The following is a 24643-nucleotide window of genomic DNA, read 5'->3' as shown; positions in this document are numbered from 1 at the left end:
TCGTGAGGCTGTCACCGCAGTTTCTCACACTGCGCACACGCAAAGACAAATGTCAGTGAAAAAGATCTGGACACAAGCGATGGAGGCACAACTTGTAGAACTTTGGAAAGCTCATCCGAGCCTTTTCGATGTGGCCTCACAAAATTATCACGACCACAACAACCGTGAAAATAGTTGGATCTACATCGCTGCTCAATCACAGCTGCCTGATCAATGTTTTTTATTAGCAATTTAGCAAAGTTGATGGTCTGTGTGAGTGCGAGCGACAGAATTTCTGTTATAACCTTCATTTTATGGACGCACAGTGTGAGCACTCGGGTCGCATCAGAGCATCGGGTCGTACAGTGTGAGACCCTGCATTGTGACCTACGAACTTCTAACCCCTGCGAGTCAATCGTACAGTTTGAGCAGGAGCTGTATCGCACTAAAAAAATCGCACAGTGTCTGCCCAGCATTATAGGAACCTGATATGTTTAATATGCTGCTGAGAATATAGCCCAGAAGAAGCGTATAGTATAGCTTTTATTTTGGAAAGAGACATTTCTCTGTAATAAACTCTCTTTTGCAAAGATGTGGGATTTCTCCATCAGATAGATTTATTTTTTTTATTACTTTGTTGTTTCAGCAACATTAAATTTAAAAACTGTACTTTTGAGTTAAAATGTATATTTATAATTTTAATAAATGACAAATTAAAAATGCTTGAACATTTTTTTTTGTATCAAAAAAATATCGAACCGTGACACCAAAGTATCGAACCGAACCGAACCGTGAATTTTGTGTATCGTTGCACCCCTAATATATATATATATATATATATATATATATATATATATATATATATATATATATATATATATATATATATGTGTGTGTTGAGGCTTCACAGGGAACATGCTGTTTATCCAGTTTCTTGGCTGCAGGTTCCAGCTACTGCTGTCCGACTATGTTCAGACATAGAAGTATAGTTTAGTTATAGCTATAGTTACAACTAACACTTCTCATTATTGCTGGAAATTCCACCGTTGTGTGACAAGCTCATTGTCAGGTTGATATCACAAAGCCTTGATATTTGTGTATGTGTTGATTATAGAGGATTAGTTTTCCCAGTGGATTCACTGATGCAGCTTATATTCTTTTGCTCCCTATAAGAGGGAAAAACCAGCTATGCACCTTCTATAAAAGGTCCTCCAAAAGTGCCACCAGGTGCATTTTTGTTCATCTGTTGTTATTTTTTTCTTTTTCAGCACATTTTGAAAGGATGAAAAATTAAAACTGGAATCCTAAAGGGGCAATGAACCACAGGCAGAATCATTAAACATAATAAATATGCTGTTACTTTCAAACAAAGATTAATGTAAGGGTTAGAGGAAATGATTAATTCCAGCTCTACAGTGTGGGAACAGTTCCCTAATACATGAAAGCATCAGCCTATATTGCTCTATTATTATGAGATTATTAAAGTCAGTATAAAAAAAAATTCAAATACACAGATGTTACCATTTTATTGCTAGCATACTGTTACCAAACTACTGGTTTACTAACTGGTTTTGCTCTGGCACATTTCTACCTCCAGTTTCTGACCCTTGTTCCCCAGTTACATACATTTCAGCGTAACATTACTCAGATACAACATTGTTGATACAAGATATAACTTGGCCATTACTTGGATATTACTTTGGTTATTTAGAGGTAATAGCTTGCTATTTCCATATTATTACATTCTTGTTTTCATATTATTACCTCAGTATTACAGCATTATTACCAAGCTGGAATAGACACTTACACTGATGAGCTCTTTGAAAAGTTATTCCTCCATCCTCACTGTTTATGTGCTTCTAAATAAGATTTTGTAAATGAATGCATCTATTTTCTATTTTAATAAGAATGGTAAATGGCCTGTATTTGTATAGCACTTTACTCAGTCCCTATGGACCCCAAAGCACTTTACACTACATTCAGTCATCCACCCATTCACACACACATTCACACACTGGTGATGGCAGCTACATTGTAGCCACAGCTGCCCTGGGGTGCACTGACAGAGGCGAGGCTGCCGGACACTGGCGCCACTGTGTCTCGCCCAAGGACACAACGGCCGAGACTGTCGGAGCCGGGGCTTGAACCGGCAACCTTCCGATTACAAGACAAACTGCCAACTCTTGAGCCACGTTAGCCCCAAACCTCTTAATAAAATGGAAAATAGAGTTAAATTGAAAAATCTAAATTTAAAAGAACAGCAATGAACATCCCAAAAAAACACTTAAGCACTTAATTAATTAGCCATAAGAACATAAAATTAGTGAATATTGTGACCTGTTATAAAAATATGTCATTCATATCATGCCTTTAACGGCTCTTTCAATGTCATTTTGATTTTTTTTCTTCATAGTTTAATGAAGCCCCTATAAAAAAAAGTTCACCAGCTGTTTATCTTCATGATTCTGAAACTGTAACGTAGCAGTGAACACAAACATGATAAAAAATAAAATGCTGCACAGACCAACTGAACAGATGAAATTCAATTAAAAAACCTTGAACTATTAAGACAGCGCTATTTCTTTGGCGCGCTCTCCACACAATCCATGCATAGTTTTAACCCTGTGATGCCAAATTGCACTGTACAAAAAATGCCAGATGTAAACAAAAAGAGTACAAATAAAAATTCATATATGCAAATTTCTATTTAATTTCCTTAAAAAAATGACAGAGGGTAAACACTCAAAAAAATTGAATTTTCTAGCAGTTACAATCACACTTAGACTGAACATGTTACATACCTCAGTAAATTGCAGTGTTATGTATTCAGCGGTGTGTTAATGATCTTTATATTGATGTTATGCAACTGTCACATTTAATCCCGGACTGACTCTGACTGCAGTGGCAAAGTCGGCTGCAGTTCGACGTGCGGTTAAAACAACCTTTGAAGGGAAGTCTGAGTTTGCTCGGCAGTGAACGAAACAATTTTCAGGTTGCAGTCTAAAAGCTTCTGACACGTGTCAACAGATATCAAGTAACTCCACATGACACAAATGTGTCAGGAAAAGCTGCTGCTGGCTGTCACAGGGTTGATGAAGAAATCTCATCTGTTCTTTACATTTCCTTTTTTCCTCCTGAGGAAAGTTGTCACATAGCGGTGCTCAACTCTTTTTTACTAAAAAAACCTTGAATCTTTAATTTTAAAGTTCGTGCACTCGGCTGGCATCTCAGCGCAGAGGGATTTGGAGTAAGCTGATGGGGTCTAAGTTTTTTTGCTCTAGGATGTTTTTGCTGGATACATGACTGTTGATGGACACATTGGGAGATTGCAGAGATTGAGCCTGTGGCGGTCTAGTTAGAGAACAGTTAAGGTCTCCAGCCTCGCTGTAGGGAGCTGACTGGTGTTGAGTCATAATGAGATTAGCCTTTTGGGTTATACCACAAACTCGTTAGGCAGCATTCAGTCAGTGAATACAAATTATGTAAATATATATAGAAAAATTGCTAAAGTATTCAAATATTTATCACCATTTTCCATTACATCACTGACTAAAATGTTTCGTTGTTCTTCAGCAGTAAGTAAGACTGCAAATACACTTATTTGTCAGCTGCTGATAAGCTATGGTTTTTATAATAAACAGTTTCTTAATGTAAATACTTCAAGGGCTACACTGAAAGCAGCACTGTTCTCGTGATAGACCTGGTGACTGGAAAAAAAGGACAGTTACTGGTTAATAAGCCTACGTTAGTGTATTTATACACCACACGCGACAACCGCCAAAGCTAAAAGATGACGGCAGAGCGGAAATTTTCAAAAACTTGTGAACCACAATGAAATTATGTTCACAGCTGGTACAAAACTGGCCTATATGAACAGTTTCTCCCTTAAAAACAACATTATGCTGGGTGATTTTTTTTAGTGGTTTACTCAAAACCAATGATGTCATGTGAACTGGGTACACCTTTTAAACGTCGTCTATAATCCAAAGTGTTTTCACTGTACAGCTGGTGCCAGAAAAACAACCAAAGAAATCATAATTACTAAAGATTTGTGTTAATAAAGGAACACAGTTTGTGGGCAAAGTACATCTGATGATAATTGTGATTAATATCAGAGTCTAATGCCCAAACACATTTGCAGACATATCAACTATCTAATAACAAAATATATCTGATCTGTAATGCAGTGGGATAAAGTGATCACATAACAAACTGTTCTGCATTTTGTTATTACTGTGAACTCTGTATGAGAGGGCAGGCTGATTATTATTACAGTAATTACTCTCATTTGCAAAACCTTCTTTATCCTGCCAAATAGATATTTTTTGAAAAACAGGCCTGAGTTGCCCACCTACACTCCACTCCCTCACCCCCACCCCCCACCCCCCTCCTCGCTCCCTCCCCCTCCTCAAATATGACTCATCTGTGTGAAATTTTAATTCATCCTCAGGTGGCACTAAAATGAATGAAGATAACTTGGTGGGGGTAATTTGTTGAAGTGTATTGTTGATGAATCATGCAATGTATGAAATACTGCAGAAAGGCTTTATTTACCTTACAACTTTGCTCACTAATTACCACTTATATGATGCTGAATTGTTCCATCTCTTGCGGCATCTCTTTGATTTGTGATTCTGGGCTATTAAAATAAAACTGAGCTGTCTTTCGGCAAATAAAATCACTGCAATTAAAATGTCTCAACTTATTAGTGGCATTGTTGTAAATGCTCTCCACTGCAGCAGCACTAAAGGAAGCAGGTATGAGAAAAAAGTGGCTTCTATCGCTGTCTGAGTCTGAAAGAAAGGAGAATCTCATCACAAGCACCATATGGATGCCAAATCTGCCAAATGCTCTAAATTTGCATGTGATGACGTAAATTGGACTCACATATGTCTTTAAAAGCTCTATCTGTATCACATTTAGTGCTTTATTGAATGACACAGCATAGCTTTACATAATGACGGTCTGAGTCATGCATCCCTTTAAACCGAATACATTAAATTTAAATTGGACTCAGAGAAATTCTTAAATGCTGCTCGATCAAGATGAGTTGTGAGAGTGCGTTGGCAAGATCGCCATCAGTTTGGACGTGCTGTGTAATGGGTCAGCTCAGGGTTTGCTACATAGGTTAGACTGTCTGTGACAATAATACGATCCTCATCTTGCCCCGATACATCAGATGATCCTTATCCTTTAGTTGCTTCCTTTTTTAAATTTTCTAACCAGTTATTTACAATCCAACAATGAAGACGACAATCCTACAGCCTAGTAACAACAAACATTTGATGAAAGCGCTCTGACAGCGAGGTTATGGGAGCTGCCTGTAGACACAGATGCTTGTGATTAGATCATAAATGTCAAGTGTTTCAAGCAAAATGTGATATGTTTGTATTTTCTGTTATTATCTAATATTTTCTATTAAGAATGATATCATGTTAAGCAGCCACACGGTTTTGGTAACAAGAACAGACCACTCATTTTATCATCTAATATATGTGTACATGGAGTATGATGATATTACCAGCAGTGTTTAATGTTACGTTTTATCGTACTGTCAGTATTTATAAATATACATTCATTATGTGTCTTATTATGTCTTTCAACAAATTGATACATTCTCATAAATACTAAAAATGAACAAAAATAATAAATGCATAATTCTATTAATTAAAAACTACACAAGATAAGGCTGGTTTGTTGAATTCAGTGGTCGAATACAGTCGTATGCACGTGGCCAGACACAAATGCAGAACACTGAAGCTGGAGAAGAAGGGAACTCGTAGGCATGTGTGTGCCGTGGAGGCATATTTTGTTTTGTGTCTGCACCTTCAGATTCAAGTTATGCAGGACCATACCTATATTTTATCATCTGAGATAAAACGCGAGGAAAGAGACGGCGCCACCAGCACCTGAATACCACGTGATCCTCTTCCTCCTCACCTCATCTCCTCAACTGAAGTCAGGGCTTTATCAAAAACATTATTTATTAATTATTCCTGATCTTGTCGCAATTACTTATTGTCAGCAAATTAGCCATACAACCGTCCTGTAAGAAAACAGGATTCCCTTGACTGAAATCTGTAATGCGCTGACATCTAGTGGTGAGATTTTATGCACTGTAACTTTAACAGATTAATCCTAATAAAGTATGAGAAGAGTAACTTACTCTACCTTTAAGTGTAACGATTTAGTGCATATCAAGTTGATATTTGCAGCGTTTCCTTTATCATGTAACCAGCAGCAGGCATGTTAATTCTCCCACAGAGGGACAGCTTCTGCCAAGCTAAAAGTTTAGCCATTGCTGGAACGCTGGCATCATTCTCCTCCTCAGTTTTCTTCAAGTGTTGTGGATCCTCGTGCAGGTGCTTCTTCGTAATCTCATTAGGGCTCTTAATGCACACGACAGACGTACGAGCACTGTGCCTTAAATCTACTTTCTTGCTAATGGCCAACAGATGGTGTTTGGGTGTAAAAGAAAATTACTCGTTGGCTCTAACTTGCTCCGTGACCCGGCGTTTGTCATCTCATTGAATGAAACGTGCTTTTCATTTAGCCTATTACGGTCGAGTACCTCAGGCCACGCTTGGATTCCAAAACACCAAGATGACAATGCCAAAAACATGGAACCAAAAGGAACAGCGAATGGTATCTAAAAGTAAAGAAACAGTAAAAATGAAGTGGGAAACGAATGCTTAATGTCACTAGTTTTAACAAAAAGTAATTGGAGAGCTATGATGAGTTTCTTTTCATTGCCCCATCACTCACACTGGTGCTTGCTTCATCTGTGATTGTCTCTAATGTTTAGGCACATCAATATCTGGTAACATCACAAATGTGAGTCGTGATTCAGATGTCAGGAAACAGGTCGGAGCTACCCAAATCTTTAAATGTTTAAACAATATCAGGCTCTGTTTATTCTCGGGCCGGCAGCGATGTAAGGTGCCCAAAAAAGGGGATTATGTGACCGTCCCATATGCTCTCCAATCCTGTAAACAACACACTCCCATCTCTGGAACACGGGGTTACAGATGGAAGGTGGACAAGTTTAAATTGCAGGCCTAAACTTAATCTTTTCTTATAAACAAGTCTTACTGTATTCAAAGCAGAGCTGAAGTCAGTGCTCTGCCAGAGACACATGGATGATGCCGCTATCAGTGCCCCTATCACTTCATGCCCCAGTTGCCCAAACATGGTAAGCTCCTCTGACGCTTGCTTTACCCAGACAAAATAGCTCTTCTGTTTGCCTGTGGGCTGTTGGGTTGAGTGTGTGTGCGTTTGTGTGTGTCTGTGGGCGTGAAGACGTCTGAGAGCCGTGTCAGAATTGGGCGTTCAGAAAAGGATACGTTCTTCCAGATTTGGATGGATGTATTTTCATTGCTTGGTTTCAAAATCACGAGTAAATTCAAAGCTTGCCAGCTCAGGGCTGCAGAACGGCACCGGTGCAGAGCCTGGCTGGTTCTATAGGTACAACTTACACGTGTGTCACGTGTAGGCAAACAAAAACGAAACAATTACACATTTACAGACTCTTAGTAGTTCTCTCGAGAACCACTAATCGAAACAACATGAGTGAATTAAATCATTAATCACAGAACATTAAAGCCAGGAAACAGATCGTGCTGAGTAAAGACTTTACAGCTTTATCTTCACGAGGCTGAGATTTACAGTTAGAATAATGTTTGGCACTTATTTAAACTTAATGTCAATGAATGTCATTCAAACACGCTTGTGTTTATATATGCCCCTCCCCCTGCACACAGACACAGTAGAGCAGGCACTATAGTCATCCTTATGACCTCCGACTCTGCAGTGCACCTACTCGTGTGTCCTGCACACCTGGTGAGTTTGAAGCAGATCAGATGACTAGTTGTTGAAACTGGCGAGGAAAAAAAAAGACTTCTGGATTTTTGGTATGATGAACAAGATCGTTCCCACGCTTTCCTTCTAAACAGACTCACTTTGTTATACTTTTACCAGCGTCTTTCTCCTTCATCCTTCACTTCTCTCCTCGCTTCTCGGTGCTGTGATTGTCAGCGTGCTGCATCATTGGTGAAGCCACGTGCTCTGTGTTTATCATCAGGAAGGGGAGGGAGATAGAGGGAGGGAGAGAGAGAGAGCTCTTTCTCTCTCATTTCTAGTGCGACCACAGGAAGACACACACATTCACGCACAAACACTCTGAGACGTACACTCAGCCAGTCTGTAGCAGCCTGAGGGACGGACACAGAAAACACAGCTACACCAGACCACAGAAGCTCTGAACAACACCACAGGTACCGTAAAGCTTTGTCTGCCTGGATTGTGATATTGATTCAACAGTTTCTACCTAAGTGGCAAACAGTCATTTGCAGGTGAACTCTTTGAGAAGCTTCGTGTTTTGACTCTACCCTCAGCTTTGAGCTCGGATGCAGTGAGCCTGCTTTGTGTTTGAGGACTAGAGGAGGAGGATGTTAAAATGAGGACAGGAATTTTGGCACGGTGTATGTGAATGCTGCTGCTGGAGCTTTGTGCTTTTTACTTTTCCTCTCTCTCTCTCTCACAGACACACACACACACACACATATATACACACCCCTGTTTCCAGCCTCTGCATTGGTGAGAACAGGATGTCAAGAGGTTGAATTTATTGACCCCACAGGAACAAAAGTGCGACATTTAGAAAACCAGACGGGATTATTATTATGTATTAAACCCAAAGCCTTTGCATTTATATTGTATTTCCCTGGTTTACAGTTGGATTATAAAGTTGTAGTTTAAAAAAGTCTTGATGCTTTTAATAATCGTCTCATTCTGATGTGTCTGACTTTGGCAATGGCAGGGGAGGGAGCGATGCGTGCTAAAGAAAACAATGCTGGATTTGAAGGAGATTGAGTCAGCTGGATGATGAATCGACAGTAGGTGGAAGTCATAAAAGTTGATTGAATCTGGTGCAGGCTTGTGTTAGTGGTGCCCTGAAAGTGCCTGCATTTGTCTCAGTGGTCTTGGCAGGACCAGACAGATTAGAACCATCAAGCATCGGGGCATCGTGGTCAAAATAAAGTGGCTGGGTGATCACATTTAAAAACTAAGAACCATATAAGACAACATTAATGTATATGCAGATTTTATCAGAACTCGGTGAGGTTTGCAGCGTCACACCAGCAGCAGAATGAACAGATGAACAGATTAAAGAGCATTTTTCATATCCTTGAAAAAGCAACAGTGTTGATGTCTTATTTTTATTTGCACCTCTTACATAATTTCTCTATCAGATCAGCAAATGCACTTCCCTTATCATTTTCTTGCAGTGCATCTTTTGCTATGTTCAGATTTCAAGCTACTACAAAACTTATTGACTCGTATTCTTCCTGCTGCTTCTTGAGAACATGAAACAGCCGCTGAATCCGAGCTGGCCTCCCCTTCGGGAGCGGGTCTGTTTCTCAGCTCGCAGTTTATAAATAGATTTACAAAGAGCAATACGCTCCTGCTCTTGTTCATCACGAGCCACACAGCAATGCTAGCTCACACCTTATCGCCAATCCAGTTAGTCCATATTTGGCCAGAGGGGATTTTTGGGGATATAGATTTATCACATTATTCCAGAATTTTCTACAAGTATGAACAACATGAGTTAAAATCTTGCTTAATTTCCAGTGGAAGAGATGCAGTTTTGGGTTTTTCTTATAAATCATGTCACCTCCTGCTACTATGCTCCGATTAACAGCTCATAATTATCCGCAATTTTACTGCTCCCTACATCCAACTCACTATGTATTGCACTACAACTCAAAGTAAAAAGGTCACTATCCCCTATAAAAAGCACAATAAGGGTTACTACGTGTCCAAAATGGCAATAAGATACGAGCGATCCTGCTTCCATGTTTCACCTGCTGGTTCTAACCACAAGTTCAAGCTCTGACTTTACATCTTGTGGACTTCATGAAAATCAAAGGTATTGGGAAATTTCACAGCCACGCATCTGTGCAGATGAAAAATTTAAGACAACCTGTCAGATCAACAAAGCATATGAAGTAGTAGGAAAGTCCCAATACCAAGCCCCAAGTCAGAGGAGCTTTAAAAGCTAGCAAGCAGCCACTGCTTAGGAAGCTAAATGTAATTAGCACAGTTCTGACAGTTCACGACATCTGCATAGCAAACATACAATTGCACATGCATAAAGCACAGATATGAATCATTAAGGACTTAACACTGACCAGCCCATCCAGGGTTAGACTTAGTGTTGTTGATGTTATTTTTTAATTACATGCTAAATGGGGAAAAATCCTTTATAAACTACAAGATGATAAATAGATAGAAGTCAGATAAAAAATGGACATTGCAGTCACATGACTCTTTTAATCTTTTCAATTTGTTCACCTTGAATTCACGATCAAGGTAGGAGGTGAAGTTTTCTAACAATCTTATGAAAACCCTAAATAGGAAAAGATCTCACGTAGAATTTTCCAATTTATTTCAAACGTGCATCTACTGGGAGGCTGATGGATAGCACTGGTGATATTTTTGCTATTGTCAGCATAAACTTCAAGAGTTTTCACACCTTAAAAACCTTTTAGCCACAATTTGATCTTCATAAAGCTCTGACTAGTTCAAATCACTTTACTTTGGTCACAAGTAAATTGCTTGAAACAAAGCAAAGAGAAAAGTTTGACTTTTGGATGGGGATCACTTTATTACTTTGAATTAACAGATAAGAAATAAGATAAGATAAGATAAGATAAAACTTTAATAATCCCTCGGGTGGGTTCCTCTGGGAAATTCGGTTTCCAAAAGCACAGCACTGACAGAAGTTACAGTTACAGAATATTATATATATATATATATATATATATACACACACACACACATATATAAATACAGAGACATATATAAATAAAATATACGAAGGGGATAAATAGAATAAATAGGAATAAAAATAAAAATACAAGTGAATTGCACATTTCAAGTATGGAGTCTATTGCACCGTTGACTATTAACAAAAGTATTGCACAAAAGGTATTGCACAGTGAGGTGAAGAGGCACTACAGCTTAGAAATAGAGTGCTGAAGTCAGAGGCTACATGTTGTGAGATTTGACAGTGTGGTTACGTGGTGATCTCCTCTCTAAAATACAAGACAAACACATGAAATCACATACTGTACTGTTGAAATTATGCTTCTAGAACATTTAACTATTTAGTAAGGAATGCTAAATGGCTAATTCCCCAACTTTAACCTCTGAGCAGAACTTAAGCTGACTGTGAGGTGCTTAGCAGTCACATCAGCTCTCAAGTTGGCTACACACTTTTATTCTGTTAAGACATTTCCTTGTACAAAACAGCAAGATTAACCTACATTTCAGATGGGGGTAACAAAACTATGCCTTAGAAGAGATGTCGGGTATGTGAAGCTTTCATTGCTCGCTTTCTTGTTCCTTCTGTTTGGAAACAACTCTTCTTGCTCTTTGGGTTCTTTGCACCACTCCATAGCCCCCATCTCCCTCCCCCCAGTGGCATTTTCAATAGCTAGACAATGAGGCTGGCACTGAGAGCGAGCCACTGCAAAAGCAAAACTGTTATTACCGTGTTTTGCATGCTGATACATTTCCCCTTTGCGTCCCCATTTGTGTTGGATCTTTGCTCTAACCCAGTAGCATCCTTGTGTCTCCTGGAAACTATATCTATATAAATTATAAAAGGTTGTTGCATGTCTTTCTGGCCACTATTAGAGGCCAGTAAAAGTCAGTTGATGTATTATTAGAAACCCCATGGCTTTTTTATTGATTTGAAAATCTGACTAATTAAATATCACTCACCTAATAACAGAAAAGTCCTTTTCTATCATTTAACCTTTACATTTTTCTCCCTAATTTTTTATGACCATTTTCTTACTGACCTCTGTCGCCTGTCTTATTATTCCTTCTGTCTGTTCTCTGTAGCTTTGCTGCATGACCTTTCCTCTTATAACCTGTGAATTTTATTATTGCCTTTGCACCTGCAATGCACCAACGCTAGTACAGTAGTTCTTGTCTCTTGTATTTTTATACCTGCTGCTAGATGGGGCCTGGATTGTTTTGGAACTTCCCTCCCAAGGCTGGCTGCACGGTTCCACAAAGCCTCCTGCAGACCATGTACGTAGGATCGTAAAGCCACTGTACCTACCTACCTACATAACCTACCATACTGTACCACATAGGTCTCTCCTTTATCCAACCCGAGTGGATATACATCTATGGCATTCTCTGTCCATTCGCCCCATTCTGTCAATCAGTCAGACCAGTGTTTCAAGCATTCATTCTGCAGCAGCCAGCAAATGCCCATAAATCCAATCAAAAATCATAATTCTGTTGTTAAACAAACATGCATTTGACAGGAGCAGTCCATCTGCCATATATATATATATATATATATATATATATATATATATATATATATATATATATATATATATATATATATATATATATATATATATATATTTTTATTTTATTTTATTTTATTTATTTATTTTTTTTTAACTTTTTTTTTTAAAGAAGAAAAAAACCACACAACAGATACTGGAACAGATACTAGGAATTAGGCCGGGAATAACGCCAGACTCTTGAATTGAAAATTCTCTCTACAACCGTTGGCAAAAACCTCATCCAGGTGACACACCGCGTGGTATGAGCCTCTTCCAGCGTGTGCAGTTTGCTCATCCTTCAGACTCTTCATCGCTTTAATATGCATATTTTTAAATGCATCACTCTATTTAATTCTGACTGTATAGAAAACACCTGAACAGTTTAAATTCAACCTGTAGCTGGGCTTTTGCTAAGCTCGTGCTTACAGGATGCTAATACTACTGTTTTAAATGACAGTGAATGATTTCCTATATACCATTATTTGTTATCTTACCACTGAATTCCCATACTGTTTTACATCCCATATTATTGTATCCTAGTTCTTATATGTAGGCTTGATATTTGGATTATATCATAAATTCTAAATAAAGAATCATAAATCAGTACAGAGATGTACGCAGGAATGCACTAATAGCTATGAACTTCTTCTTAAAGGATGCTGTTGTTTAAGGATTGTAGTTTAACAGATTAGCAGCTTTTAGAAAACTTGGGTTGTACGTATTAACAGTTATTTATTTTGATGCTTGATAAGGAATCTTGGCTCTAAATAAATACACAATCCCAAAAATGTGGTGAAAAAACAAAAAACAAACACACAAGATGCTGGATTTCACCTTTCATAACATCAGCTGAAATTTGCTTGTACAGCTGATCCTAGCCTGGTCACTTTTGTCTTGTGTTTGGGCCTAACTGATTCAGTTTAATGTGATTAAATACTCCCGTCAGTTTTGTTGGTTCACACAACAATCCTTTGCACATTCATATTTCTGTAAAGTTTCAGTTCCATTTTGGAGTCTATGAGGCCTGACTGGAGATGAATCTTTCTCCAAACTGCTAATGTTACTAAAGCATATCAGCATGCCCCGTCATCGCACACATTGTTTTGTTTTTTCCCCTCGGTGTGTGTGTTATGTTTTGCTGTCACCCATTAATTTTGAAATGCCAGCCCTGGTGCTGACTATCCTGTGTGACTGACTCATTGTTGATGGAACTCCATGTTCCACACATCTCTGCATGCATATTAATGCCTCTTTGTTGCAGAGCTTCACCGTGTGCTCAAAATATAGTTTGCAAACAAAACCGAGTATGCTTCTAAGGAATATCCCTTTAATGTCAAATGATTCAAAGCTGTATCACCTCACGGTAACTGCAGGATTAGTTGAGTATTCTGTCTTGTGAACAACTGAAAAACCTTTTATTGTGAATATAGTACAAGGAGAAGCTTCATACAGTGAAAGTAAGTACATCTACATACAGCTAGAAACCTGTGGACTTGAATGAAGTACACTTGTAGGAACAATAATAGCACTTTTTCAACATAACAATCAGAATAAAATGAGTAAATGTTGCGATTTATCTTTTTTTTAATCTATTTTGCTGATATTTTTTATTCAAGAGCTACAATCATTAAATTAGCTAATGTATCTCATCAAACTATACTTCCCATTAATAGATTTTATTAGCTCAAAAATACATACGGATGGACACTGGTGGACTAAAAATGAATGGAAAAACAGCAGATGTATAGAATAAGTTTTCAGCAGCGATCACACCTTTTAAGCCCTGAAAATTTGATGCATGTCCTGTACTTAAGATGTTAAGAGGGCTCAAGCATGTTCGTAAAGTATCTAATTTCCCATGTATTTCTGGAAAATATTGGAAAATATTTATAGAACGGTACAATTTTCAGTTGAATTTATTAAATATACAAGAAGTATTATACAAAAAAAATAAATCAGCTGATTCCGAGAAGTGCAGGAGGAGGCACTGACGAGTGCCTTTCATGGAGTGCCTGTGGCTATATTGAAAAACTGGCTGAGAAGATGAATCCCAGTGTCCAGAAGCTTGGCAGCAGAGGAATATTCCAGCATGAGAGCAAACCCAAGAAAAAAGAGTTTTCTAAAGAAGCAAAAGTGACGACTGTGAGCTGGCTGAGCATGTTTTACCGAAGAAAGGAAGAATTCCTACTGTGTGACCTTTAATGTCACACAAGAACAAACACCAGAGACATTAAATTAGACAGACATGCCTCTCAATGCACCATGAATTAAAATCTATGGCAGAACTCTGTAACAGCAAACATGTTGTTCCAAAGGAAAAATGTGCCTTTTTAATGCCATTTTGAGACAAAGTCAGCAAACAGATTTGTCTGGTGATTCTATGCATGTAGTCTTTATGTTCCTTTGAAATGAATTAAAATAATTGTCATTTATTTTATTTGTAATCACTGCCCAAATACTCAAAGAGATCCTTCAAAATAGAGCCTAGGAGCTGAGATTTGCTTCTAGAAGGATTTCTTCTTGGAGGCAAGCAGTTACTGTGACAAGTTTGAAACATTTGATACCAAAGCAACATCACTCTGGGGTTTACTCACTTTTCCTCCTGACTGTAAGTCATCTTTTGTAAAGAGCAAAATTTGTGGGTTTTACGCTGCAGTATAAAACACAGAATGTTCATGGTGTATTAGAGTAAAAATGATCCGATCGATACATACTGGCTATTGAATGCCAGCTCTGTGCTACTCTGTGGTCACTAATGGAGGGCATATATTAAAAATGGAGGCTGGCACAGCACAAGCAACAGCTTCATATAATATGCAGAAACATGACTTTGCCCTCAGGTTCAGATGTAAATCAGTAGAAAACTGGACACACCTCTCATCAGAAAAGCAGCAGGAGAAGTACGGAAATAGCGATGTGATCATTTCTTGATTACTGATTAAGCGTTAAGTGTTGGGTTATTTGTCTAGAATGAAAATAGTATCCTGACATATCAGGAAAATAATCCATCAAGCTAAAAATAAAACATGTGGCGTGTTTCTCTTGCACCTCCTCATATTTCCCTCAAATGGCTGTCAAGCAGCAACAAGAGGACAATTCAGTCTTCAGTTATTAACGCTACAATGTTACAGAACGAAAATGTGAATGTAGAAATATATTATTGAATATGCAACCTTTTTGTCATTAAAAATATGAGAAATGCATTGTTTAAATATATTTCTACATTTCTGTGCATTCTTTTTTATTTGGACGGTCTCTATCTCTCTACATATCTCCATGCACACTGCTCAAAAAAGTGAATCTGGACCAGAGCATCACTGAGCTCCTGAACACCTTCAGGTGCAACCTGGAATGATTGGATCAAAAGATTGAACAATAATGTCCCACTGGTGTTCGATTGGCTTTAGGTCAGGCGAGCGTGGGGGGAGGTCAGAGGTATCAATTCCTTCATCCTCCAGGAGCTGCCTCATACTCTGGCAACATGAGGCTGGGATTGTCATGCACCCAGAGTAACTCAGCACCCTCTGTGCCAGCGTAGGGTCTGACACTGGGTCCAGTGATTTCATCTTGATATCTACCTGGCCTCTAGGGGCCTGTGAGTCCCTCTGTGGACTGTCTACAGGAATCTCCTCTGTGCTCTCGAAACTCTGCTGGGTGACAGAGCAAACCTTCTGGCAGTGGAAAGTTTTGATGTGGCATCCTGGAAGAGTGGACTACCTGTTGCACAGGTAGTTTGTATACCCTAACCCAGAGGTGTCCAAGTCCAGGCCTAAAGGGCTGGTATCCTGCAGGTTTTAGATCTCACCCTGGGTCAACAGACCTGAATCAAATGATTAGTTCATTACCAGGCCTCGAGGACCGGTGTTCTGCAAGTTTTAGATGTGTCCTTGATCCAACACAGCTGATTTAAATGGCTCAACATGTCTTGAAGTTCTCCAGAGGCCTGGTAATGAACTAATTGGACACCCCTGCCCTAACTAAATACAAGACCAGTGAAACAACAGTCAGACAAGATGAGGAGGTAAACATGTTAGTGGCCTCCACCTGTAAATTTCATGTTTTTGCTGGTTGTCTCATTGCTGCCCCTCTAGTTCACCTGTTTTTATTTAATTTAAGATCAAAACAGCTGAACATGATTAACAACCCTCTCTGTTATGTAACTGATAGGATCAATACCTCAGAGGCTTCACTGACTTGATGCTATAGCCTGACTAAAAGATATTCCTTTAATTTTTTTGAGCAGTGTATTTATTCCAGTATCAGTGGGCGTATGGTTCTACACTCAGTCTAAAGCAGGACCGGTCAGCTTAATGAGCAACAAATCGACACAACACAGACAAATGACGACACATCAGAGCACATTAAGTCCACACAACAACACGTGTATTAGGGCGATTGTGGCTTAAAGAGTTGGCAGTTTGTCTTGTAACCGGAAGGTTGTTGGTTCGAGCCCTGGCTCGGACAGTCTCGGTCATTGTGTTCTTGGGCAAGGCACTTCGCCTACTGGTGATGGCCAGAGGGGCTGATGGCGCAATATGGCACCCTGCCATGTCAGTCTGCCCCAGGGCAGCTGTAGCTCACCTCCACCAGTATGCGAGAGTGAATAGTGGAATTGTAAAGCACTTTGAGGGTCTCGAAAAGCGCTATATAAATGCAGCCCATTAAATTGTTAGTGTTACCCAAGTCTTTAAATAATAGGCATGTACAACACTTCTAAGACTTTTATGTTTATGTAACTCTAAAATGATCTAAACATCTGAACATTAAATAGATTTAAATGTGACAAATATTGACAATTTAGCTCAAAATTTCCATCTCAATGCCTGTTTGGTGTAACACCTCCAGTCTCAGTGAGGTATAAAATGCAGGGCCAATCACTGCTGTTGGGGTTGTGGGTTATGGCCTGTCTTGCAGTGGTAGTGGCATTAAACCCATGCGTCTGTGGAGGAAGTGACTGCGGCTTGCTCAGGAAACCATTCATCCCTTCACCGTGGGTCATTGGGCTTCGCTTCTTGACATCGGGTTCTCCGTTCGGTTCAGGAAAGAATCCACCGACCGCTCCCCTCCCCCATCAGTGTACTGCTGGTGACCACACGCTGTCTGCCCGTCTGTCCTGCTGGCGCTCGTCCTACAGCGCCGTGGGCGGACCATAGAAACACAATCACTAGAAGGGACATTTGGTTGCATTTTTCAGCGCCGCTGCCGGACGATCCAACTGTGCCATTCAGCATGAGCCAAATAAATTCAAGTCATGACGTGTGAATGTCGGTGACTAAAATACAGTGGATGATGATAGTGCTGGGCTGTTAGCAGGTTCTAAAAGTTCAGTTCTGCAGCATCATGACATAACTGCGAGGAGGATGAGACGCTTGCAATGTGAAGGAAATATTTTTTAGAAGAAGCCCCAGAAGAGCAAACGATGCAGAGCCACACTCAGTGAAAACCTTGAATCACGTCAGTCTCTTCATATAAGTTACACAAACAACTCTGGCAGTCCTAGAACCTTTCTGTTTGGGGGAATTGTCACGCTGGAAAAGGAGAGGATTTTTTTTATCCAACACCAAAAGAACACAATGAAAAACAGCCCGGGGCCTTTATTCCTCATTCACCGTGAACACCTGCCGCTGTGCATTCACGTAAAACTCCTGAGGCAGTGTCCCATCATCAGTGTCCATCAAAGTTTGCAGGTAAAGAAAGCAACGCATCACTGTCTGGGGAAATGTTTCCATAGCCTGCAGCGGGTCTCGCGCTGCAATGTGGCTCAGCAGTTACACAGAAAACTCTTGTCTCGATGCATGCTGAGTCATCCCGGTATGAAAATCCCAGAAAGCTTCCTTCATCACACTGTAGCATTTTTATTGGGAGAAATACAAAGTGACTTCTTCAGTCTCAGACCAAATGTTCCTCCCACTGAAAATGCCACATCCAGGTGAACAGAGAAGGAAATTATAAACCACAGGACAAATCATTAAAACTAGGAAGTTCACAGATGTTCTACTGATGTTTTATGTTTTTCCTTTTCAATTCACTTCAATTCAATTTTATTTATATAAAAAAAACAGTCCTTCATGCATGTTCTCCTCAGCCTCTGACTTTGCAAAGACATGAAAACAGCAAAATCAGCAAACACTGAGAAGCGAGCTGTAAGACTTTAGTATTCAACACCTACGAGCTTTGGTTCAGTGTGAAGAGCTGCTCGCCCTTGGGCTGTTGTCCCTTTGGGAGTCTTTGTTTATCAGCCTGATATTTTTATTAAAGTTTTTGCATCGAATTTACAAAAGACAAATTGAACAATATGCCGTTTTCTTTTTAAAGAACATAAAGCAATATAAGACATACACTCCCACCTCATAATTATAGCAGTACCAGTGGGTGTACAAACAGAAAAAGGAAAAAATCCAATCTAATAATACTAGTAACAAACCCTAGGGTACAAGACAACAGTTCCTGAGTGTACAAGGGAGATGTGGAGAGTATCCAAAACCCCCGCCTCCACACCGACACATAAAAACCAAAACACACAAAAAAAAAAAACAAAAAAAAAAAACAAAAAAAAAAAAAACCCACACATGATAAATGGTCAACTTAGTTATAGGGATAAATCAATTCTGTTAGAGAAAAGAAATATGTATAAAGTAGTTAAATAAATACCATCATAGAACGCAGGCACAATAGAATCCATATACTTAAACTTAGGCCTCTTACTTGAACATAAGATAAGAAAAAATAAAATACGATAGAGTCTGAGCTGGCTAATTGGGAGCATTGCGAGACCGCAAAGTCTGAACATGATCAAAAAAGGGTTGCCAGGTCTTAAAAAATTTGGCCGTAGACCCGCGCAGGGTGAATTTAATCTTTTCGAGTTTGCTAAAATGCAAAACGTCTCTGATCCAGATTTCCCAGGATGGGGCAGAAGGGGACTTCCAACATAGCAATATTCTGCGTCTTGCCAATAAGGTGAGAAATGCGACCAGATCCGCTTGAGGCGTCGGCAAGGCAACTGAATCAGGAAGAACCCCAAACAAAGCAGTTAAGGGCACAGGTTGGAGGGTTAGCTGAATGATCTTAGATAAAATCAAGAAAATATTAATCCAGTATTGTTTGAGGGATGAACATGACCAAAACATATGCATTAAGGAGGCAGGTGTTTGATGACAACGGTCGCAATCAGGGCTAAGATTGGGGTATATTTGAGCTAGTCTGGCCTTAGTCCAATGTACACGGTGCAGAATCTTACATTGAATCAGCCCATGTTTGGCACAGAATGAGGAGCCATGGACCCGGTAAAGAATTTTATCCCAAGAGTCATCCTGGATCACACACCCCAGATCCTGCTCCCATGCCAATTTAATAGCCGAGATTGAAGAGTTGCCAAAGGAACATATTCTCCCATACAAACAGGAGATCAGGCCCTGTAATGAGGGCGGAGGCAATAGAAGGTTATCAAAGTCATGATAAGAAGGTCTAGATGGGAACTGAAAGGATTTCTCCTTAACAAAACTCCGGATTTGTAAATAGCGAAAAAAGTGACTTTTTGGAAGGCCAAATTTCAATGAGAGCTGTTCAAAGGAGGCAAATGTATTCTGAATGTACAGATCAGAAAAAGACCTGATACCCAAAGAGGCCCACAAATAAAAAGCACCATCAGTTAACGAAGGCTGAAAAGAGGGATTTTTCAAGATGGGTGATTGAAGGGGAAAAAAGGTCAACTTAAAATAACGACGAAATTGATACCATATTTTCAAGGTAACTTTGACAATAGAGTTATTATAAGAGCCTGTACTCGAAGGCTGCTTTTGGGCATAAATCAGGGCTGGTAAAGAGGCTGAGACACAGGAAGAAGTCTCCAAACTGAGCCAGGCCGGGGCATTATTCGTGTCTTCCCCCTGTAGCCAATACCTGAGAATACGAATATTACATGCCCAATAATAGAACATAAAGTTTGGTAAAGCCATCCCCCCCATCTTTTTCGGTCTTTGAAGATATGTCTTGCGTATTCTGGGTGTTTTTTTGTTCCAGATAAACCCAGACAGAATCTTGTCTAATTTAACAAAAAAGGAAATTGGAATAAATACAGGGACACACTGAAAAAGAAAAGAAAATCTGGGGAGGATATTCATTTTAATTGTATTTATGCGCCCTGCTACAGACAGATGGAGTAGAGACCATCTGTCCAAATCCTGCCTAACTTTCTCCACAAGTGGGTCGAAATTAAGCTTGAAAAGAGCATAAAAATGACTTGTAATTTTAACCCCTAAATATGTGAAGTTGTCTGATACAACTCGAAAAGGTAGTGCTGTGCACTGATATTTCTGTGCAGCAGCATTCAGGGGAAACAGTTCACTCTTGGCAAGATTCAGTTTATAGCCAGAAATAAGGCTAAACTGTTCAAGTATTGAAAGTACCAAAGGGAATGAGGATGCTGGCTCTGAGATATAAAGAAGCAAGTCATCTGCATATAAGGAGACTCTTTGTTCTATACCATTTCTAGAAACCCCGGTGATACCTGGGTTTGATCTTAGCGATATGGCTAAGGGCTCAATTACAATTGCAAATAGCAACGGCGACATAGGACAGCCCTGCCTGGTCCCCCTAAACAGAGGAAAGAAGTCAGAGCATGTGCCATTTGTTTTGACAGCGGCAAGCGGGGAGGTATAAAGAAGTTTCAACCAGGAGATGAATATTTTACCAAAGCCGAATTTATCTAAGACATAAAAGAGGTATCCCCACTCTACCCTGTCAAAAGCCTTCTCAGCATCTAGACTGATCCCAAACTCCGGGCTGTTGGAGTCTGAGGGATTGTAAAGAACATTAAACAAACGTCTAAGGTTAGAGAAGGCGTATCTCCCTTTAATAAAGCCTGTTTGGTCCGGGTTGATTACAGATGGTAAGACTGCTTCTACACGCATCGCTAGAAGTTTAGCAAGGATTTTATAATCCACATTTAACAAAGAAATGGGACGGTATGAGCCACATTGTAGTGGATCCTTATCCTTTTTTAAGATCAGGGATATAGATGCCTTTGTTTAAAACTTGTAGCAGTATAATGTTATTATTTAGGTCATGATTTTACACAGTGGTGGAGAATAACAGCTACAGGCAGCCGTATGTGTTGCCTCAGCTTTTTTTTTTATTGCAGCTGTTCGACATCAGTTCAAGTTATCTTATTCAACTTTCTGCAAACTTGCTGAGTAAAGTTGCAGCTGTGAACACACCCCTGTGTGTGTGAAACAAGGTGATGATCAAAAACAAAATGTTTACTCAGCCAAAACTGCTGGAAGGAAAAGCTAAGGAGGACCCGGTACAGTGCCTCTGAACATGTCGTCGGTTCCATTACGGGGGAATTAATGAGGTGAATAACTGTATGTGCTGTGGGACTCAAGTGGGTTTCACTTTAATCACTGATCACACTTCAGGCAGTGCCAGCTCCTCATCCACCCAAGAAACTCCTTCAAAGCTGGGATCACATATCAGAATGTACATCAGTGTGGCATTTACTTAAGTTATGCGTAAAAATGATGGCATGCAGACAAAGTCAAAGTCTTGCATCCCTCAACTGATGAATAATAATGTCAGCTCTTAGATTGAGATGAATCAGAGATAAAGCTCATTCTCCTTCCCAGGCTGTGAATCTCATCACTTCCTGCAAATAGAAACTGAGAATTAATGGGTAAACATCCTGAATGGTGATTGCTGGAGGAGTTGAAACAGCAGGGCAGCAACAGTGCAGACATGTCACAGGGACGTGGTCACCAAAGTAGGAGGCTGAGTTCAGTGCATGACCTGAAAAGAGTGAAGCATGACACAGTGCAGCTCGAGTTGCCCATGCAAATGTACTGAGACATTCACCAGGGGGAAAAATACAACACAAAGTTAAATTGGTCTCGAACTGAATTCTGGTGCGAGCTGAAGATACTTTAGAGACGCTTAAATTTGTCTTCTGAAAGCTGCCAATAACCGGAGTGTTTCGTCCTCTTTGCAAATCTAAACTAATGTAAGCGTTATCATTTCACTGCTGCGGTAAGTCCAGCTCTCGGGAGCATGACCCTGTCACACCCTGACTCTGACGTTCCCGCTGAGAGATGAGGTGAAAATAGAGCTCTGAGCGAATGTGCTGTCAAACGTGTGAGCTCACCACTGTGCGGCCGGACCCTCCTTACATCCTCTATGCTGGTTTTCCATTTTAAACTCACCCTGTCTGATTCAGGTCACATTACGTTCTGAATATCCTGAGTATGAATGCACTTTACTTATTGTCTCTAAGCTGCTTTTCTGACTCCAGAGTGAAGCATTTTTTGCAGACGCAAAGCTTTCATCTGATTTCTCTGACGAGGAAACTTTTTCTGCCAGAACAGAAAGTGCCGCTGTGTGTTTGTCTGGAGCCGATAGCTGATATTTAATATTTAATCTTCCACTCCTACATTGATAGCTTGGCTCTGAGGTAGCTTCTCAGCCATCTCCAGACATTCAGCAGCTATAAATATTTAAAAGTCTCATTTCAAATAGTGGAAATAGCTCTGTTACTAATTGTGAGTTAAAAACAGTTTTAAGAAATGTTGAGATTTTTTTTCTTTGCATTAAAAAGGAAGAAGATGCATGTGAAGGTGTGTTTCTCCACCCACAAACCAACAGCGTAGGTAATGGAGATGAAAGAGATGTTGTGAGTTGTAGGAGTGAATGCTGGGTTGTGTCAGCAAGGATTAACATCTGCTGGAAGCTCCTTTAGGAATTGCATCTACTTAGCTCAATATCATAAAAAAGACAAGATCAAGTGAACAAGGGATGAAACAAGGCAGCAGATACAGGACGAGATAGATGGCTGTTCGGGGACAGGGCTGTGCTGCTGTTTAACATTTTAAGTGGCTTCATTTCAAAATCTGAGACATGTTTAAGCATTTTGATAAATGACATACCAGTTAATCTGCCCCAGAGAGGTTTTTGGAATCAGGTAGTGAAGCAGTCGACAGTGTACTAATGCTCACATTCACTGAAGAACAAGGGATGCAAGATCCGGTGGAGCAAAGCTCAGTGAAGGTGACTTAAAGCAGAACACCAGGAACGAGACTTTTATTGATTCTAAGCTTAAAACAACTTGTTTTGTATCAGGACTGAAACACAGCTATACCATCTTTTTCTTCTTAAGCAGGCTGCCATTAGCGATGCTCCCACAGGCTCCTGATAGCTAGTTCTGGTACAGTGCCATGCAAAAGTGTACACAAGCCTGTTTTATATCAGGCTTTAAAAATGCTTTTTAATGTTTTAATTTTAACATTTTAACAAACTGAACTGCAAATTAATCTACTGACATATAAAAAATTATTTTCTCCTAACTTTTTTCTGCAAAAATCGACCACAAAGCCTCGTTTTTAGCACTGCTAGCAAAATCTCCTGTGCTTTTCAGTCCTCATTGCTTTTAAAATGTTCAGTATAGAATATAAAACAGATGAAAATCCAGAGAATTTCATTAAATTCAAGCATAAATGGCTAACCAGCAATGTTCAGTAACACCCTGTGACTTATATCCTCAAAAAGTCTAAATATGCCACAAAACCCTAATTTAAACCTTGGCTGACATGGTTTAAATTTAAGGCAGTCAAAGTTAAACTGAAGCTTAGTGTTTGAGAGCAAGGAAGCTTAAGTCTATTCAGTTCATCATTAATTCCAGAGATACTTGTCAAATGTAAATAAATTCATAAATATTGGACAGATTTGAAGTTTTACAGATCTAAAAGTGAATAAATTCAGTCTAAGTGAAACTTTGTGCCAATCGAAGTCCTTCGGAAGTCCTAGAGATATTTCTTTCGCAAGAATGGGATATTTGGCAGAGTCAAAATGCAGCAGCTAGTTATGTGAAGCTCAGTGTGCTCATATTGAGGCTAGACAGGAAGCGGAACATCAGTTCTGTGAGGATTCTTGTTGGCAGTTACAGAATCACAGCAGAGCTCCTTTTGGACATATTTCATCCCTGACTTCCACCTTTGTGACTGAGCGTCCTCATTTATTAGCAAACATTTTTTCTTCAAACTATTTACATTTTTTCCTCCTATATCTATCTGTCTATCTATAGATAGATGTGTGTGATCACAGTGAAAAAGGAGAAGAGTTAGAGACCCACATCCATATCCTTTGGTGGGCAGTGTGGCAGCCATATGTCTAATTAATACACTCGAGCAGAGTCGGTAACCTTGTATCCTCCGTGCAGGAGAGGAAGCTGAGCCTCAGCACTTTTGCTCAAAGTGTTGGAATCAGTGACCGAAAAGCCTTTAGGGCACGTTGAGCAAACTATA

At 39.6% G+C, this 24643-nt stretch overlaps 1 protein-coding gene across 5 annotated transcripts in view; it reads left to right on the top strand.

Annotated features, from left to right (window-relative positions):
- Nucleotides 1-8125: 8125 nt before the first annotated feature.
- ndrg4 (NDRG family member 4) overlaps nt 8126-24643 on the top strand; it is a 65626-nt gene continuing 49108 nt past the window's right edge. For 3 of the 5 annotated variants that reach the window (XM_085280791.1, XM_085280789.1, XM_085280788.1), the window contains exons 1-2: nt 8126-8252; nt 12011-12084. In XM_085280791.1, coding sequence (XP_085136917.1) covers nt 12011-12084 — 74 coding nt within the window. In that variant the 5' untranslated portion in view covers nt 8126-8252. The remainder of the gene's footprint in view (nt 8253-12010; nt 12085-24643) is intronic. The other 2 variants (XM_085280792.1, XM_085280790.1) reach the window with 1 other exon arrangement.

The sequence above is a fragment of the Mchenga conophoros genome, linkage group LG7 (assembly GCF_057382185.1).
Source record: "Mchenga conophoros isolate Kocher_MC1m ecotype Shallow Benthic linkage group LG7, M_conophoros_male_GT1.1, whole genome shotgun sequence".
NCBI classification, from domain to species: Eukaryota; Metazoa; Chordata; class Actinopteri; order Cichliformes; family Cichlidae; genus Mchenga; species Mchenga conophoros.
The sequence above is the reverse complement of the archived record's forward strand: the minus strand, read 5'-3'. Positions and strand labels throughout refer to the sequence as shown.